Genomic DNA, 19,981 nt, shown 5'->3' on the forward strand with positions numbered 1-19,981 from the left:
TATTTTATCATATTTGGCTTCAGACAAAGAAAACATCTTATCATGAAATTTATCATCAAATTCAGGTAGTGAGGAGAGTGGCTAATGCCCAGGAAGGGGCTTTCAGCAAAACTGGTCATGTTTTATTTCTTAAACTAGGCACAGGAACCCAAGTGCTCATTCTTATAACATTTTATTTATCTTAGAGTCTGAATATTTCACGTGGAAAAACATTTCCATCAGGGCTGGCTCTAAGAAATCACTGAATAGAATGTATCCATTCCCGGGGAGACATTCCTGGAGGCCCATAGGTATGGGTAAGTCAATTTCCTAACTAAGCAGAGCTCAGAGAACAAGTCAAGGACTCCTTACATCCTTTGCAGCAATGTCTCTGCCTGCAAGCCGAATCAGATTTCTGCCCTGTTAAGATAATTCTTTCCATGAGCATTTGTTTGCATTTTATCTTCTATTCAAACTAAGGCGTGAAATTGTATAAAATTCAATCCTTTCCACAGTCTAGGAAACGTCCATACATAACATGTAACAGTAAATGCCATATTTCAAATTATAAAAATCCTAAACGTATTTGAGTCAGAAACAAGCTTATGTACTAAAACACAATATACTTTTCAGCTTTAAATTGATCCAAAGGACTTTGAGGAATAAAGGAAGGTGATTCTACTCTTCATCTTCAAAGAAAACAATTCTACACGGTATCTATGGCAACTTAGTCTCCAGACTAAGACAGTAGAGAATCTTTTTCACATAACAATGTTTTGATGGGTCTGTTTTTCTTATTTATTCTGTAATGGACCACCAGAATTTCTTTTCTTTTCTTTTTTTAAAGGGAGGTGGGAATGCTGGATGTTTCTATTGATACATACCTCACAGCGAAGTGCAAAATGGTTGCGCCTGGTTTCTTGGGCAGATCATGGTCAAGAACTCGGTGATCTAACTGTAGCCAGTTCTGCTGACCTCTGTGAGAGCAAAGCAAAGAAAAAGAACCACACAGAAGGTCAGAGAAAGGTTCAATAGCACACAGTGCTGGCAAAGCTGTGGGGAAACAGTTAGTGTCATACATGGATGGGAGGCATATAACCTGTTACAACTGGCGTGAAGTCCAATTTAGCAATTACCATCAAAATTATAAAAGCATCTGCCTCTGAACTAGACTGTCCACGTCCAAGAGTTTATCAAGGTAAACCTGTGCATGTGAAAAATGGCCTATGTACAAAGTCACTTACTGTAGCACTGGTTGTACAAGGAAAAAGGTTCAAAATAACTTATACGTGTCCAACAAGGTACTGTTTAAAAAATTAATTTAAACTGAGTAATAAAATAGAATGTAGGCATACAAAAGAGGGAGGGTACATTTACAAACTTATTTTTAATAAATTCCAAGACGCGACGTTAAATGGAAAAGCAAGATGCATAACAGTGAGTACAGAATATAGCCATTTAGGGGCGCCTGGGTGGCTCAGTCGGCTAAGCCTCCGACTTCAGCTCAGGCCAGATCTCATGTTGGTGGGTTCGAGCCCCGCGTCAGGCTCTGTGCTGACAGCTAGCTCAGAGCCTGGAGCCTGCTTCTGGTTCTGTGTCTCCTTCTCTCTCTGACCCTCCCCCTCTCATGCTCTGTCTCTCTCTGTATCAAAAATAAATAAAACATTAAAAAATTTATAAAAAAAACAGAATATAGCCATTTAAAAATAAACACACACACACACACACACACATATAATATCTCTGAGATGATAAGTAAGAAACTGATTAACACTGGGTTTCTTGAGAGATTAAAAATACTACGTGAAATTTAATATAATAATCTTTAAATTCTTATTAAATAGATATATGAATATTTTAGATATAGTCAAGAAGGGGAAAACTTCTGGTTTAATAAAGTCAGACAGACACAGGTAACAATACTATAGCTTCTTTAAAAATATAGGGTCCAATACTCGCTGAGTGTTGTTTATATACATATATCATGGACCTCCTAAGTAAGGCTTAGGAGTAAGCTGGTGTTTATTTACTAAAGAGCTCAAGTTCATGGATATAAACAGTTCTCCTTAAATTTTGACCTCTCAGGGATTGAAAGGATTGATGACACCGTGGCTTGGGATCGTTTCCATGACTTTCCAAGGCTGTCCAACCAGTTGGACCATCTTAGACTGTATATTCCCAGAAGGCATAGACTCCATTTTGCTTCCTTATATGAAACTCAAAAACATGCATGTAGTGGTGGGATGTAAAATGATAATAAAATCTGTAATGGGCCAGAAGATATTTTCCAGCCTATTGTGGTCTTTGAGTAAATAATTTCAAAAACTCAGAAAACTCTAAGCTGTATTCATTTTAAGTAGATAGGAAATAATAATAATAGTAATAATAAAGAAGAGGAAGAAGAAGAGGGAAGAAAAAGAAGAAGAGAAGGAGAAGGAGGAGAATGAAGGAGGAGAGGAAGCAGAAGGAGAACATGGGCTTCTCATTATCCAGCAGCTACTCTGCGCCATCTGAGCTGGAACTTTTTACCTATTAACCTATATTTTACAATAAGGTTGCAAAAAAAGTGGCAGAGTTGATTTAAGTCCGGGACTTTGACTCCAGGACTCTATACAGGAGACTAAAGGGTTGAATCAGCTTTTATAACTTTTGACTGGTCTCTGTCACTTATTAATCTCAATGCTGGAAAAAAATGTGTCTTTGTTTCCGTGATTATAAGATGAGGCTTCTGATAACTGTCACTAGCTTTACTTGGAGGACTACCATAAAGATAAATAAGCTGATATAAATGATATAAGGGCAAGTTTTTAGAAATACTGCTTTTGTGTGTAAAATATAGAAACATGGGGGTCAAAAGGTAAGAGATTCTTCCCCTGTATTCCATGCAGTTAGAATGGTACTGATTTAAAGATTCATGCCAACTTCAGACATGTTCAAATATATGTCTTAAAGTACATAAAATAGTGTATAGTGTCAGGTCTCAGAAGTTTTTTTAGGAAAAATGAGACTAATTTTGAATCATTTTTCTCGCTTCTATATAGGCAAGATGTGATATCATTAAAAATCATGGTGTATATTTACATGAACTTGCATGGAATTATGTCCAAGAATGAATAAAGCAAGCTTGTATGATAAAGTACACAGCATAAACCAATTATATTAACCAAAGAAGCACAATGAAAACACTATTACCTATGGATGTAATGCTTTCAGTTCTAAATAGGTCAAGAGTAAATTGCAACATTTGGAGTGGGGAGATAATCAAAAGGAATTGGCTTCAACTATGATGTTAAATGTTTTTTTATAAAAAAACATTCACATTGCTTCTTGCCCTTTTGGTTAAGAACAAGTGTAGTATAAAATGACATTCATATACATGTAATATGAAAATATTTTTAAAAGGACAAATTAAATATTATATTTTAAAAATCTACCCAGAGGTCTGGCTGGCTCAGTTGGAAGAGTATACAACTCTTGATCTTGGGGTCATGAGTTCGAGTCTCACTCTGGGTGTAGAGATTACGAAAAAAATAAAAATAAAAAAATCCATCCATTATCTCACCAACAAAATAAAATTAGAAGGACAAAAAATGGAAAATTACCCATAACTCTATCACCAAGATATAATTAAGGTTAACGTGTTGTTTTATAGTCCTATGAGACTAAAATAAGATAAAAAAACTTACTGCTTATAACTTACTTTTCTCAAGTTTTTCCATCACCAAATATACTAGATCTAATCAATGATCTCAAGAACGTGAATCTACACATTCACCTCTATCAAGCCTTGCAGGTCAACCCTAAAGCAAGCTTTTCTGGGGAGGGAGTGGGAGGGGGGAGGCTAGAATTGTATCAGTCAAAAAGCCCATCATCTCACATCCGTCAAACAGGATGGTGATCAAAACTCACAACTGTGTTGTAATATTTATTTCTTCATGAACAAAGCTTATTCAACAAAGCCTTTCAAAACAGTGGAATTAAAAAAAGAATCAAGTGAGCTGAGGAGATGGAAACCATTTTGGCCACCTTCAAGGCTGCTGCCTCAGGAGGGCGACACTGCCCTCTAGGGGTGAAAGGCTGCCTCTGCACCAGGTCATCAGGAGGTACTTCCAAGCATAATCTCAAGGAACTCTACCCCGCCCTCCAGTAGGGCCACGGATTTATTTTTGTTGGTCACCATCACTACCTTTCTTATGTAACGGCACAACTCTGCTTTTCCATTTCTCTTCTTGGCCTGTGGAGTAGGGCATAGACAGTACTTAGTTTCATTGACAAAATGTTCCCCTCAGGGTTGCCTTTACTGTTTAGAGAAGTTCACTGATGGCAAAGGGCTGATGTGGCATCTAGGTTGGAAAATGCAATTCAGACAGCACATCCTGGGAGGGATCCGACTCAGTGGTTTTATGGGGGGCGGGGAAAAGGGAGTGCTGAAAGAAAATACTTTCCAAAAATATTTACCAGACAAAGAAAAAGAGCTAGGCTTGTGACCAAGACATTCCAAAGAGACACCCTTAGACAGAAGCAATTTTCCAGACCTGTTCCCGAGAAAGGTGGAAATGGCCAAATCCCCCTCCCCCCTCCCAAAGCCCTGCTCGTACTTCTTCTGAAAATAAACACAGCTAGAGCCAGAAGACACCTTCCAAACTGGTCATAATTCAAAAATAGACTCTGCTGTCACTAGCAGGGGACTACACAGAGGACAGTTTGGAGCCAGGCTTCTTGGAAAGACTATAACCATCAACCACTGTCGCCAAAGGAGATAGGAGGAGGAGACGCTTGAGTGAGGCTTTCTTCTCCCAGTAAATGATTTAGAAAGAAATCCCAGAGCAGAAGGGGGGGAGGGTGGCCCAAGGCATTAAAGGAAGTCATTCATATTATTCCTTTTCTTTCTTAAGAGAAAGTTTTCTATCTGAATGCCTGATTTATGCACTGTTTGGTTATGCTCACCTGAACTGGGAGCTTTCCCAGAAGCCTTCCATGTAGCCAGGACCCCCGTTTCCAGCCCACCACGAACACTGTGGCCTGGGGGACTTGCAACACCAGTCACAAATCATGTAATTCCTGTGCACAGCATTCTGCAGTGGCCCAGGGGTGTTTCTCCCATCTACATGACACACAGGGCTCACCTATGATCTCGCCCCTCTTATATCTTTCTCCACCAGCAGGCCAGTCTCCTCAGCACTGGGCCAGTGCATCATATACGTTATCATGCTCTTGCACTGGCCCATATAATGAGTCTTCCCTGGAATGTCATCTCTCATTCCTCTCCCTTCTACCCAAAGTCTTCTGGCCCTGCCCTGTCCATTTGTAGTTACCTCTTTTTAAAATTATTTATTTATTTTGGGGGCGCCCGGGTGGCTCAGTCGGCTGAGTGTCCGACTTCAGCTCAGGTCATGATTTCCCGGCTCGTGAGTTCGAACCCGCGTCTGGGCTCTGGGCTGAAAGCTCAGAGCCTGGAGCCTGCTTCAGATTCTGTGTCTCATTCTCTCTCTGCCCATCCCCTGCTTGTGCTCTGTCTCTCTCTTTCTTTCAAAAATAAGTAAAAGTAAAAAAATTTTAATAAATTATTTGTTTTGAGAGAGGGTGCCTACAAATGGGGGAGGGGCAGAGAGAGAGGGAGAGAGAGAATCCCAAGTAGGCACTGCACTGTCTGCATGAAGCTTGATATGGGGCTTGAACTCACGAGCCATGAGATCACGACCTGAGTCAAAATCAAGAATCGGATGCCCAACCAACCGAGTCACCCAGGCATCCTGGTAGTTATCCTCTTGTGTGAATTCTACTCCAGTCCTTTTTTAGCCCTTTCTGGACACGGAACTCACTGCCAGTACCAAAAATAGCACAATAGCTTCCTTTTAGTGAGTGGCTGTGCTATAGACTGTGTGTACCTGACCTGACTTATCCACATATCTTACTGGCATCCTTTACGTGAGTCCTATGCAGTCCTTATTATATAGGTACTATTATAATGCCCAATGTCCTGACGAGAAAACTGGAGTGTCAGAGATGTTAAGTAACTGGCCAGAAATCACACAGCTACCACAATTCTAGAACATCCACATCCACTCCTTGCCTCTCTCTCAACCTTTAACTTGCACCATTTTCTTCCTTATTCTCTATATTCTAGTCACATTGGATTTTTTTTTTCCTTCTCAAAAATACAAAATAAAAACCCTCCAAAAGTTCAGCTCAGTCTCACCTCAAGGCTTTCCCACTGGCTTTTGTCTGGAGTGCCTTCCAACTTTTGGCGAACTGGTTCTTGCTTTTTATTACATGTCACCTCCTAGAAACATTGCTTGTCAACCCAATCTAAAACTGTCCCCCAGCTTTTCTTGATCATGGCCTTGATCATGTTCTTCCAAGCACTTATCATTTCTAGTAATTTCTCCCTTATCTGTATGTTTGTTCTGCTAGACCATACCCTTACAATGTAAGCTCCAGGAAAGCAAGCACCTGTCTCTGCTGTGCACAGTGGAATCTCTGGAACCTAGAACAGTGCCTGGCAATTGGTGAGCACTCAGGAAATACCTGCTGAATGAATAAGTTACTCTAGTATTCATGCTTTTGGTCTCTGTCTCTGTCTCTGTGACCTCTCTAAACTAGTGCTTACAGCACTTACAGTTTAACCGTATAGCTTAGCCATTATGTATTTTAGGATTTGTGCCATATCTGTTTGCTATTGTTGCATTCACAGTCACATACAACCTGTGAATGTGTGTGCACGCACACACGTGTGTGCATGCGTGCATGTGTTTAATCAGTAATTCACATGAACTAGCTTTGTCTTTCCAGCAAAGAGCATGTGGTCAGCGGTTATCTGCACTTCCTACTTTAACCACCAGAGGACTGATCATTTTGTGATTCTGACTGAGGTGAGTGATATCTAGTTTGCTTGCTTTCTGGTTTCTGGAACCCTATTCAGGAAGCATCCTGGGTTTGGGATCGAAGTTTTTAGGTTTTTGTGTCTCCTAACAAGTGGTTGCCTGGTCTTGCCTACCCCAAGTCCTGAGCCCAATGGCATTTCCTGAGGGGGATGGGAGGGCTGGGGTGGGAGGGGGGTGTCCTAGGCTAGTGGCCCACCTAGGCTGGAAATAATCAGAAGCAAAGTATTAAAAAATGAGCCCCCTTTAAAAATTTTTTTAAACATTTTTTTAAAATTTATTTTTGAGAGACAGAGAGAGAGAGCATGAGCGGGGTAGGGGCAGAGAAAGAAGGAGACACAGAATCCAAAGCAGGCTCCAGGTTCCAAGCTGTCAGCACAGAGTCCGATGTGGGGCTTGAACCCACGAACTGCAAGATCATGACCTGAGTCCAAGTCAGACACTTAACCGACTGAGCTATCCAGGCTCCCAGAATTTTAATATTTGAAGAACTCTTCAGATATTTTCCCCACAAAGGGGAAAAATTCCTCTGAGAATGTATTAGGCTGCAAATAATGTAGGCAAATTAAACTGTCATAAAACACATACACACATACATGTCGGAAAGACCAAACACATTGTTTTAGATGGAATTTTAAATTCTTATGATTAAAAAAAAATTTTAATGTTTATTTTTGAGACACAGAGAGAGAGAGAGAGAGATAGAGCTCAAGCATGGGAGAAGCAGAGAGACAGGGGGACATAAAGTCCAAAGCAGGCTCCAGGCTCTGAGCTGTCAGCACAGACCCTGACACAGGGCTTGAACTCAAGAATTATGAGATCATGACCTGAGCTGAATTCAGATGCTTAACTGACTGAACCACCCAGGTGCCCCAAAATTCTTATGATTTTATTGTTATATATGTCTCATTTCGGAAAGCATTTAAACTGTTGGTAAATATATACAATGTCCAAGTTAGCATTAAAAATGTAAGTAAAGGAAAAAAAAGATAGTGAAGAAGTGACATAAAATGGACCCACATAGGAGTGGAAAAGCTGATTCTGTTTTAAAACTGTTTGCATATTTTTCAGGTGGGGCCACGCATTTGTCTTTAAACTTCCTTGCCATCAACACCCAAAACATTAATTCTCATTTCACTATATGAGTGAATAACAATCTAGTATTTCTTTTTTAAAATTTTTTATGGTTATTATTTTGAGAGAGAGAGAGAGAGAGAGAGAGAGATGGAGCATGAGCAGGTGAGGGGCAGAAAGAGAGGGAGAGAGAGAATCCCAAGCAGGCTCGTGCGGAGCCCTATGCGGAGCTCGATCTTGTGAACTGCTGAGATCATGACCTGAGCTGAAATCAAGAATTGGACACTTACCTGACTGAGCCACCCAGGCGCCCCAACAATCTAGTATTTATATCACTGATACATATCTGCATTACAAAACTGTGAAGACATAGTATCAAGAATAACAACCTCATCACAAAACACATTTCTAAAACACTTAGGGTAATATTTGGCATTTAAAAATGATCTTCCTTCTCCCTTTGCACTAATAGTCCTAGGAGAAAAATCCTGTATGAAGCAATCTTTAACTAAGCAGAACATCGTCTAATTCTTGGGCCATTTCCCCGTTTTTTGATAATTGTGAATGACAGGCAATCCAGATGAAAGGTAAAGAAATGAACATTACTAAAAGACTTACGTGTCGTCCGTAAATGTTATTCCAAAGTACTCCTTTTCTTTCAAGTTGAAATGTGAAGCCACAAGGTCCAGCAGTTCTCTTGATAAAAGTTTGGGCTGTCAAAATAAAATGTGATCAGAAGCAATTTCATTGTCTCCCTCTCTAATTGCTACCACCCTTCTCTGCCCCAAATAGTTCAAAGCAGGTTTTGTTTGTTTGTTTGTTTTTAAATATCTGCCCCCTTTTGCTGCCTAGGTTAATCTACTATAGACCATTTCCCAAGAGACTGGGAAGGGGAAGAAATGCTAATAGAAACATCAGTGAGATGGTCAAGTTTCATGTATTTGCAATTCAGTTCAGTACTTTACTTTCTCCCCTAAGGGGACAATGTGTTTACTAACATGATGATGTTTTGGAAAAATACTTCTCTTAGGTCATTTTGAATGTTTATTTTTATTTATTTTTGAGGGAGAGAGAATACGGGTATGCCAGCAAAGGAGGAGCAGAGAGAGAGAGTGAAGCGTCCTAAGCAGGCTCTGTGCTGTGAGCACAGAGACTGACATGGAGTTCAATCCCACAAACTGTGAGATCATGAACAGAGCCAAAATCAAGAGTTGAATGCTTAACCGACTGAGCCACCCTAGCGCCCCTGAAAAAATACTCTTTTATATGTAGCATGGAGCTAGTGACCAAGACAAAGAATATCAAACACCCCACCACATGGACTGGAGGAATAATTTTGCTTGGTGGGTGCCAGTCAAAAAGGCCGAAGACCCAAGGCTGTGGGATTACAGATAAAACTACTGCTCCAGGACTGGTTCCCCTTTATGGCGCGGAACTCCTTCCGTCCATTATCTCATTCTGTCCTCATAAAGAGCCTATGGGATAGGCATTCTTATTGCCCTTTTATAGATGAGGGGACCAAAGTCACGAAAAACTAAGCACCTGGCTTACAGTCAGTAAAGGCAGGGAACTGAACCCAGTTCTGTCTGATACGAAAGCTTAAGCTTTTCATTTCTCTCTAGAGATAGAGTGACCTTATCCATTGTATGCATGATTGCCACCAGTGTTTGCTAAGCACTTAGAAGAAGGGTCTACTCTATGAACTTCTGAGAAGCACTGGGCCTGGTGGCAAGAAGCATGGCTTGGAATCAGGGGGGACATCCAGGGTGACAGCGGGTACCTGATTTACAGGGACAAGGAAAGAAAATGGTGATATGCAGGAGGGCATCTGCATAGACGGTTTCTGAACTTAAAGCCAAACAGGTTAGGGCTCATTAGGGTGGTTTGAGAATCAGATGCTTGCTGTTGGGGAAGAAAGAATGGTCATGATTTTTTAAAAAAAGAAGAAAGAAAAAAAGAGGCAGAAATCTAGACTCAAAGGTCCAGTCTGGCTAAACAGTGTTGACTATTTTCATTCTGACGGAAGCCTCTGCATAGTGGGTGAGAAACGAGCCACAGGAGGGAGAAGAATTTAGGTTTGGTCAAAGGAGAGACTTCTGGCTACAGCTACAGTATGGCTGTCAGAGGGAATTTCCACAATTTTTTCTTTAAGGCCCTTGGTCCACAGTGTTGAGTAAATACAGACAGAAGGATCAACAATGGAAATATCACCACACATATACTTCAAATGTTACAAAAAATTTCATTCATATCTATAATCTAGCTGGATTTTAGCCTTAATGCTTCGAGGGAAAGTAAGCAGTCTCAATCTTGGTGCACAGCTGATGAAGCGGGTATGTAACCCGGACACTGTCATGTGGCTGCAAAGTGGCAGGACACAGATTTCTGCTCACAATAACCCTTTGAGGGAAACAAGATAGGGGCGCCTGGGTGGCTCAGTTGGTTAAGTGTCTGACTTCGGCTCAGGTCATGATCTCACGGTCAGTGAGTCTGAGCTCCGCGTCGGGCTCTGTGCTGATGGCTCAAAGCCTGGAGCCTGCTTCAGATTCTGTGTCTCCCTCTCTCTCTGCTCCTCCCCTGCTCATGCTCTGTGTCTCTCTGTCTCTCAAAAATCAATAAGTGCTAAAAAAAATGTTTTTTGAGGGAAACAAGATAGTGCCCAGTTTACCAACAAGAGGTTTGGATATGTAAAGCCACTTCTTAGGGGTTACACAGCTATGGAGTGTCAAAGCTGGAAACCAAGGGTCTCCAATCTGTGTCCCCAGACTCTAATTACTCTTACAGGTAGACCAAGTGTTCTGACTTAGAAGCTGTCCTGTTGCCCCACTAACAATCCCAAGTCATTGGCATGCACAAGTGAGCCGCCTGAACAGAGACCATGAGGCTCACGGAGGGAGCCAGTCAGTACAGGCTCTGTCTGGGCAACACCTACCTGAACCAGCAGCTCCAGTCTCCTGTCATCCAGGAGGTGCACCTGGCAGTGCCTGCCTTCTGTCATCTGTGGGGACAAGAGAGCAAGAGTGGCATCAGGGCTGGGGCTGGCAAGCAACCCCTTGAACTTGATTTATAGTTTGTTTTACATGTGATGTGTTCCGCCTAAATATGGCTTCAGTTGAGTTAATCAACAGCCTTCTTCAGAAACAGACTTACGATGAGGTGTTAGCTCTTGAATTAGTCAATCAATCAATTAATTAATTTATACTTGGATTGAAAAAAGAATGAAAAACAAAGACAACTCAATATATTGAAAAAATAATGTCAACATAGCATACACAAGATTATACTGTGAAAAGTTGGTTTCTTTCCCAGAGGAGACTGCTATATTTACCACTGAATCAATATTTTATTCTTCAAATGAAAATGCCTATATTCATTGATGTATTTTAATAAATAGAATACATGCACAATTACAAAGGAAAAGATGACATTAAAGTTAAAATGGAAAGTCTCCATCTTTGAAGAAACATCGGTCCTCTTTATAGTATGGCATTACCATAACTAAGAACAACTAAAAACAGGTAAGATACATAGTTAAGAACAATATACATCAGCATAAATTTCCAATTATATTTATTTTTTTGTCACTTATAATTGCAATACTGGGGAATATTCTTTGTGAAATATTTAAACAATGCATAGACTGCAAAGGGTCCCCTTTCCTGACTCATACTCCAAATCATTTTGCCTGTAAAATCGCCACCCTGTCAGTTTGAGGAGAATCCGTACAGACTGTTTTTACATGTATATTCAGATACAGACTTGTACATATTTCCAAAAAATTCACAGTAAATGGTTTGCTTTGCAATATTGTTACTTCGGACATATTATTTTGCAAATTAAGCAAGTATTCTTTTTTATGGTTTTTTAATGTTTTTTTAAAATTTTTAATAGTTTATTGTCAAATTGGTTTTCATACAACACCCAGTGCTCTTCCCCACAAGTGCCCTCCTCCATCACCACCACCTCTTTTCCCCCCTCCCCCTTCTCCTTCAACCCTCAGTTCGTTTTCAGTATTCAATAGTCTCTCAGGTTTTGCGTCCCTCTCTCTCCCCAACTCTCTTTCCCTCTTCCCCTCCCCCTGGTCCTCCATTAGGTTTCTCCTGTTCTCCTGTTAGACCTATGAGTGCAAATATATGGTATCTGTCCTTCTCCACCTGACTTATTTCAAAGCAAGTATTCTTAATATTTGTGTGTGTGTTGTTGTGTAAATAACCAACCAGAAATTTTACACGACTCTGTGTGTGTATGGCCTGTGTGTGTGATTTTATATATATATACAAACACATGTATATGATATAATATATATCATTTTTTTCTTTTTCAACTCAAGTGGAATTAGGGGTGCTCTTTCCAGTGTCAACACATACAGACCAACTGCATTCCTTGTAGATGTTCTGTAGTATCAAATAATTATGTGGACATGAATCTCCCACTGAGAAACACTTAGCTAGCTTCCAGTCTTTCCTACTGGAAGCAATGTCACAGTGAACTCTATCTATCCAACTTTGCCTACACACGAGGAACTTCTGGGTCACTTTACAAAGCTTGAGCAGCATTTATCTCTCAGGTGTTACAACAAACTATAAGACCTGGAAACTCAGATACATATAAACCCAATTAAAAAAAAATAGTTCCATTACTAAGCACCAACCATATATTTAGCCTTGCTCTAGGTGTCTGATAGATATCATCTCTGAGGTCACAGTCATCCTATAGGATGAATGTTGTTAACTCCAATTTAATAGATGACGAAACTGAGGCTCAGAGTGGGACATGTTTTCAGTGGGGAAAATACTAATTATTGCTCTTACATTTTTGATTCAACTGGTTAAGCTCAGTTGGTTAGATCATGGTACTATGGAGAGGTGGTCTATAGAAAACACTTAAGTAGTGCTAAGAGGTAAAGTAGGCAAGTTTTACTTGTCCCATGGCCGCTGATTATGCCCTTAACTCTGCAAAGCCAAAGTCAAATACACACTTTTGGTGGCAAGGAGAAAAGGAACGAATATTTGTTTGTTCCAGGTGCTATGCTGGGTACTTTATGTACATTATTTCATTAAAGCTCCACAAAAATCTATTCTATGACAACAACCCCATTTTACAGACAAGGAAACGGAGGTACAGAGTTACCCGAGAGAGAGAAAAACCAGGTGAAGATTTAAAATAAGGTCTAACTGAACAACAACAACAACAATCATCTTTTAAAAAAAAACTCTTCTATACAACGGGAAGAAAGAAATAAATGTATCAGTTCAAATCACTTTACTTCTTTCGTAAAACCCACACAATCAAATCCCAAAAACAGGTATTATGGAAAGAGAAAATAAAATACTCAAAGATCAACTGATACAACATGAATCCATTAAAGAAGTCAAAACTCGCAAAATATTTCAAGTTACTCTGTTGTCACATAATCCAAGTGATTTTTATTTCCTGATTTTAGAAAAGTATCTTTTTTCTAAGTACTTTGAGTACTTTGCTCATAGTAGTCAATTTTCCTTTTGTCAACACACAATTCTATTTTAGAGAATTAAATAGTAAACGTTTTTATCTGCTGTGCGCGTGTCTGTACATCTCAGGACAAACACAGGCAGTCGTGGCAGCCATGTTTGTACAACTTGGTCCCACCCCTTCAGCTTTAGACTTCAGTTGATTGGACCAGGGAACAGACACCTGACTCAAGCAGGGCCAATCAGAACCTCAGTGCAGAGAATCTGAATTGGGTCTGAAAGGAGGAGAAAGTGGTAGCTGTAGGCACAGCTACTGTCTGCTGTGTGTGGACAAAAAGGAAAGCAACCTACAGAGAGAATGAAGGAGACAAGCAGCTGGAAGGGAACAAGAGAAATCATGCAACCTGAAAGGGAAAGCTCGAGAGAGTTGCTGCCCAGCTTCCTAATGTCTTTCTAGTCACTTGGCCTGGTTCGGGTGAATTCTTGTTCTTGAGTTCCATGAAACACCCCCATATTCCTTTAATAAATCCATTTTTTTTTCTTACTGAAACTAACAAGTCAGATTCTGCTTCGTGGAACTGAAAGCATCTATGTAAGATACCACAGATAACTACATCTAAATCAGAACAAAAGGTTTCCAAAGGATGTCACTAATATAGGAAAGTCATATACTCATAATCACTGATCAAAAAATACAACAGACAAGAGAAAGGCTGACATTTGCGAGGGTGGTGAGGGGAAGGAGCATCTAGGTAGGTGAAGGAACCAGGCGCCATACAAGACAAGCTGGAAAAGGGCGGTGCAGATGAACCGGAGGGAGAAAAATGCTACAGTTTGTGCCTACACCGGCACGTCCTTTTTCAGTATTCAGCAAGCCCCTTCCTCCGTGGGAGGATGGCCTCCTCCGGGAGACCAGTGTACTACTTTGATCACAGCTAAGCAATAGAAACGCCTGCCCTTGTCACATGCTTGAATGGGAGGTTGCAAGGTGGTGTTTGTTTGTTTGTTTGTTTTTTGTCAGAACAATGCTTCTGACTATATTTTAGTTTATGATATTAGAAATCAAAAGACCAGGACGCCTGGGTGGCTCAGTCGGTTGGGCGGCCAACTTCGGCTCTTGTCATGATCTCATGGTTCGTGGGTTTGAGCCCTGTGTCGGGCTCTGTGCTGACAGCTCAGAGCCTGGAGCCTGCTTCTGATTCTGTGTCTCCCTCTCTCTCTGACTCTCCCCGCTCACACTCTGTGTGTCTCTCTCTCAAAAATAAATAAATGTTAAAAAAATTAAAAAATAAGAAATCAGAAGATGCCACTTAAGAAAAATGTAAATGGTAGGATATAAAAACCCTGGGCTGGACGTCCCCCATGGCAACATTTGGCCGGGGGGGGGGGGGGGGAAGCAGCTCCCTCTGTAGATGGGATTTGTGGTCTCTACCTCACCCAAATTTATTATCTGTCAGATTCCTGGGAGTCCTGTCATGGATATAAGCAAACCCCTATTTAAGTTCACATGGTTCTAGGGAAGAAACAAAACAATGTCAAATGAGGGCCTGCTGTGCACCAGGCCAACCGCTTGAGCTTGACCTTCATTAACATAGAGTATTTCAATAACTACGCAAGCCTATGAAAGGAAAGGAACATTCTCATTATGTTTTGTATTGTTTTGTTTTGGGGGAACATCTTCAATTTAAGCACTAGGAAACCAAGGCCTGAGAAATGATGTAACTTGCATAAGAATTCTAAGCCAGACTTGGGCTCAAAATCATATTTTATCTCTTACAAGCTGTGTTACCTTGGAGAAAGTAACCTTTCTGAGCCTCAGAAGCAATGTTCTAGTAGCTTTCAACCTGACACTCCTGAGAATGAAATAAATCACTTCTACAAAGACAATTATTATACTCCTTATTTGCCTAAAATTTAACAAAGAGCTAATAAAACTTCCTATAATTCATTTATTCTCCCATTAAAATTTTTTATTAAAAATTATTTTTTAATTTAGAGAGAGACAGATAGCATGAGGGGGAGGGATAGGGGCAAAGAGAGAGGGAGAGAGAGAATCCCAAGCAGGCTTTCAGCAAGGAGCCGAATGTGGGGCTTGATCCCATGAACCCCAAACCCCGTGATCATGTTCTAAGCTGAAATCAAGAGCCAGATGCTTAACTGACTCAGCCACCCAGGTGCCCCTAAACATTTTTCTTTTTTGTTTTTTAAGCTTATTTATTTATTTGAGAGAGAGAGAGACAGAGAGAGAATCCTAAGCAGATTCCATACTGTCAGCATAGAGCCTGATATAGGGTTTGAACTCATGAACTGTGAGACCATGACCTGAGCTGAAACCAAGAGTCAGATACTTAATCAGCAGAACCACCCAGGCGCCCCCAGATTCACTTCTGTACTCCACAGAGACCATCGGAACATTTTCAGGTTTGACCCCTCCCCAGTGACAGCAATGCCTCACAGGGAATAAAAAACATTAAAAAACAATCTCTTTGAAAAGTTTCACTTACCACCCACACAGACTTGATACCTTTCCTGCCATTTCCTCCTCCATTCAACCCCAGGAAGATGGAGATTAAAATCGTACATATTGGATTAAAACTCCCACCTCTGTCTGTGGCGGCCCTGTGTTTGCTCCCCGGCTCACAGTGAAGGGGGTCCTCAGACACTAAGCGCTGCGTGCTGGTGGAAGGACCTTGACCATCTGGTCACTGGTCAAATGAGGAAGAGCGGAGGGAAGTGAGAACTGGCCACACACCAGACCTCTGGCTTCGGGGCGGGCCCTGGTGCCCTGACCTGTAGCCCATACTGGGGTTCAAGTCTGTGTGAAAACACCCCACCCCCAGCCCCCAATACCACTACCTGATTTAGGAGAGGGGAGAGGAGGAAGACTTGGTAAGAAATCCAAAGGCAAGTAGAGATAGGGCAGCGTGGGACCGTTCCTAACGATCAGGGGCAGTCATAAAGTCATAGGAAACCACAACTACAGAAAAAGGCCAGAACTTCAGCCTTACTTGGGTTTTGCTTTAGTAGTTCTTTGGAACAAGGAAATATGAAAGCTTGGTAATGGAGGCGGCAAGCTGCTTTCTGTCTTCTCTCTTGTTCTTTTGACTTTTTCTGAAAGCCTAGCCTGAGAGGGTCTACCTCATAAAAATGACTCCTCAGGATTTTTTGTGGGGTGACCCATCTGAAGTCTAATTCCCCATCATCCTTTGCCTGGATATGTGCAAAACCAGCTGTTTAACTAGTCCCGTGAGAGTCCAAACTCCACATGGCTATGCCTCTAAAATAGAGATGAAATCCCTTCCCTTTCTTGCTTAAAATTGACCAATCTCCTTTCTTTGTCAACAATGTCCACATGACCAACCCTCTGTCCTCTCTAATTTTATTTCTAAGCCGTCTGTCTTTGCACTAACGTACCATGCACACTGGCCTTCTTTTCTTCTTCAAAATACAGGTTGTTCCTCCTTTGAAATTTTGCATATGCTGTTCCTTCTGGAATGCCTTTCCCTGGGTCATTGCATGATTAGGTCCTTTCACATCTTTCAGATCTGAAATCAATAGCTACTGTTTCGAAGAGGTCTTTCTTCAAAATAAAGTGGAGACTGGATAGTCTCTCCCATACTGCTTTATTTTCTTAGAGCTAATACCTTTTGTTCATTTTGATTTTGTTTATCTGTTATTATCTTTCTTTTTTTTTAAAGTTTATTTATGTATTTTGAGAGGGACTGTGGGGGAGGGACAGAGAGAGAAGGAGGAGACAATCCCAAGCAGCCACCGCACTGTCAGCAAGGAGCCTGATGTGGGGCTCAAACTCACGAACTGTGAGATCATGGCCTGAGCCCAAATCAAGAGCAGGTGCTTAGCCCACTTGGCCACGCAGGTGCTTAGCCCACTGTCTTTATCTTTCACCATCAGAATGTTAAATTTCATGGCAGAGACCTTGATGGGTTTGCTCACTACTGTATCCCCAGGGCCTAGAACGGTGTTTGGCACAAGGTAAGAATGTGGTCGATAAATTTCTGAGTGAAGGAAAGCCTTTCCTGCTCAGAATCCAGACACAGTTAATAATGAAACAAGTCACACATGATTTAAATTTACATAGCACAATGTAAAGTGAGGATGTTCCAAAACACCTCCCAAGCCTTGGCCCAGACAGACTCAGACATAACAAACAAGCTTTCTACCCTGAAAACAAGGTGTGCTATTAAACTCTTCATCAGATGAGATATTCTGGAAGAACCGGAGAGAGGTAGAAGGCGTATCTAGGACATTCTTACTTTGGGATCTATTGAGTGGATGGAGTTTTATATTTCGCCCAAATGATGTCAACTCCAGCTGAACAGGGGCTCCTTTATATCATCTCTCTGTGTTGACTGAATATGAGCTATTGACACTCCCGTTCAGAGAATGGCCTAGACTGACACAGCTGTCTCCACACAGAGTCAGCTGTGATTTTCCTTCGAGTTCTTTCAAGATGGCGCCTACCCTCCCGATGTGCAAACATTGGGAATGTCTTTTACCAATATCAGCGAATGATTCTCCTCGCTGCTGTCACCACTCACTTGTCATGTGTGTGCACATGTAAGTGTCTTTTTTCACGCTACTTACATCCCTGTGAGGTAGAAAGTTTTATAATTTAGATTTTGTGGATGACAAAACTGAAGTGCAGAGAGATTAGGTAATTTGTCTTGGGTCCTATTACTATGAACTGGGTGGAATCTCAGGTTCCTTTAGTTGCATCGAAGCAGGACTATTGTGTGTCTCTTGCAGGTTCACTGGGAATAGAGGACAGGACAAAAAACAGACAGAGAGGGAGAGGGGCAGGTGGCATAGAAAAAGCAAAGGGAGAAAGGAAAATTGGCTGGGTGGGGAGAATGATAAAAAAGGGGAGAATTCAGTTTTCCAAAGACAAAACTGAGTGAGTAAACTGACTTATATTGTTAACAATGTTAACAATGATTAATGGCCATTGACCCTGTGCCTGCCACTAATCCGAGCCTTCTTTTATTTACATGGGCTGTTTAAATTCATTTTCAATTATTTTATTTTATTTTATGTTGTCTAATCCTAATTATTTTCAATTATTTTATCTTTTCTAATCCTAATTATTTTATTTTATCTTATCTAATCTTAATTATTTTTAGTAATCTCTTTTCCCAATGTGGGGCTTGAACTCATGGTCCAAGATTAAGAATTAAATCAATGTTCCACCGACTGAACCTGCCAGGTGCCCCTAAATTCATTTTCGTAACAAGTCTGTGAGGCAGATTCCAAAACTAGCTTCATTCTATGAATGAGAAGAATCGAGGCTCCAAGAAGGTAAATGACTGACTCTACCCCACAAGGTCACAGAGCTGGGAGCAGGTGCAGAGAGGTGGAAATACAGGCATTTGGACTGGAGAATCTGTGGCCTTCATTGCTATATTACTTCTGCTCTAAGGTATTTACCACCTAATAGATCTTCTGTGTGAAAAGACATAGCTGAGGCATTTAACATAACACCTTGACCGCCAAGTAAAACACTATTCTGGAAAAGCCCCATCTAGACTCACCAAATCAGAGTTTCTGGGTTCAAGTCACTATATGGCACAAAGGCTAGAGGAGGGGCAAGGTCTTTGCAATCACCATTCCTTGGCTACCACCTGGCCCTGCACTGAAAGAAAAAAAAAAAGGCAGCTGCTAAAAACAGCATCTATGTGCTTGTTATTGATTTTCACTGAACATTCCTCCTGATACTCTGAGCATGGCTCTGTCATGCATGTGAACACTTTGGTCCAGGATGACATTTATCAATGACATTTATAATTTTCTGGGTGTGACTCCACAATATTCTGGGCTTATGATACAGTCTAGAACACAATGCATTAACCCAATGTAGGTCTGAAATAGGTTTTCATTCATTTGCTCAACTAATGTTTACTGAGCACTTTCACAGCTGCTCAGAGTACTGCTCTGGGTAGTAATATACATCAGGAAGGTTTATTCTAGAGCAGGGTTTCCTAACTTTGGCACTACTATTTCTGGCCAGATAATTCTACTAGGCCCGTCTTGTGTATTGTAGGACATGTAGCAACATCCCTGGCCTCAACCCACGAGAGGTCAGTAATACCTCCACCCTACTTGTGACAACCAAATATGTCTCCAGACATTGCCAAATGTCTCCTGGGGGGGAGGGGGGACCATTCCTGGTTGAGAACAACTTCTCTAGACATAAGGAGAAGAAAATAAATTATTAACAGTAAAACAAATATTTTTGGACAACCATAAGGGCTCTGAAATAGCACACCTGGCAATGGAATCAAGTTTCGAGCCTCTGCACAACTACCCTGGAAGTGCGAGAAATTAGGAAATTGATCGAGGGAACTTATACTGGACCACCGCTCTTGACAAGAGGCACCCAGAACAGATGGGAGGGATAAGCCTGCTTTCTGGACATTAGCATTCAACTGCAATCTCCCTTCTGGCAGAGGCTGGAGAAAAGCAAACCAGAAAGGCTGGCCAGTGAATAGCCATTTCTGCAGCTCCAGCGTCAGCCTGGCAAGGAATTTCGGTCAGCTTTGGCACACACTCTCTGGGGAGGGCAGCCTCTTAAAAGACAAT

General features: G+C 41.2%; 1 protein-coding gene across 2 annotated transcripts in view; it reads right to left on the reverse strand.

The window, feature by feature from the left end:
* FRMD4B (FERM domain containing 4B) overlaps positions 1–19,981 on the reverse strand; it is a 169,132-nt gene that overhangs the window by 106,752 nt on the left and 42,399 nt on the right. The window contains exons 1-4 of one of the 2 annotated variants that reach the window (XM_029918215.1): positions 15,987–16,055; positions 10,867–10,932; positions 8,553–8,647; positions 864–956 (exon numbers count right to left, since the gene is read on the reverse strand). In XM_029918215.1, the coding sequence (XP_029774075.1) occupies positions 864–956; positions 8,553–8,647; positions 10,867–10,932 (254 nt within the window). In that variant the 5' untranslated portion in view covers positions 15,987–16,055. Of the gene's footprint in view, positions 1–863; positions 957–8,552; positions 8,648–10,866; positions 10,933–15,986; positions 16,056–19,981 lie in introns of those variants that run through there. The other variant, XM_029918214.1, reaches the window with a different exon arrangement.

This window comes from Suricata suricatta, chromosome 12, assembly GCF_006229205.1.
Source record: "Suricata suricatta isolate VVHF042 chromosome 12, meerkat_22Aug2017_6uvM2_HiC, whole genome shotgun sequence".
Taxonomy (NCBI): domain Eukaryota; kingdom Metazoa; phylum Chordata; class Mammalia; order Carnivora; family Herpestidae; genus Suricata; species Suricata suricatta.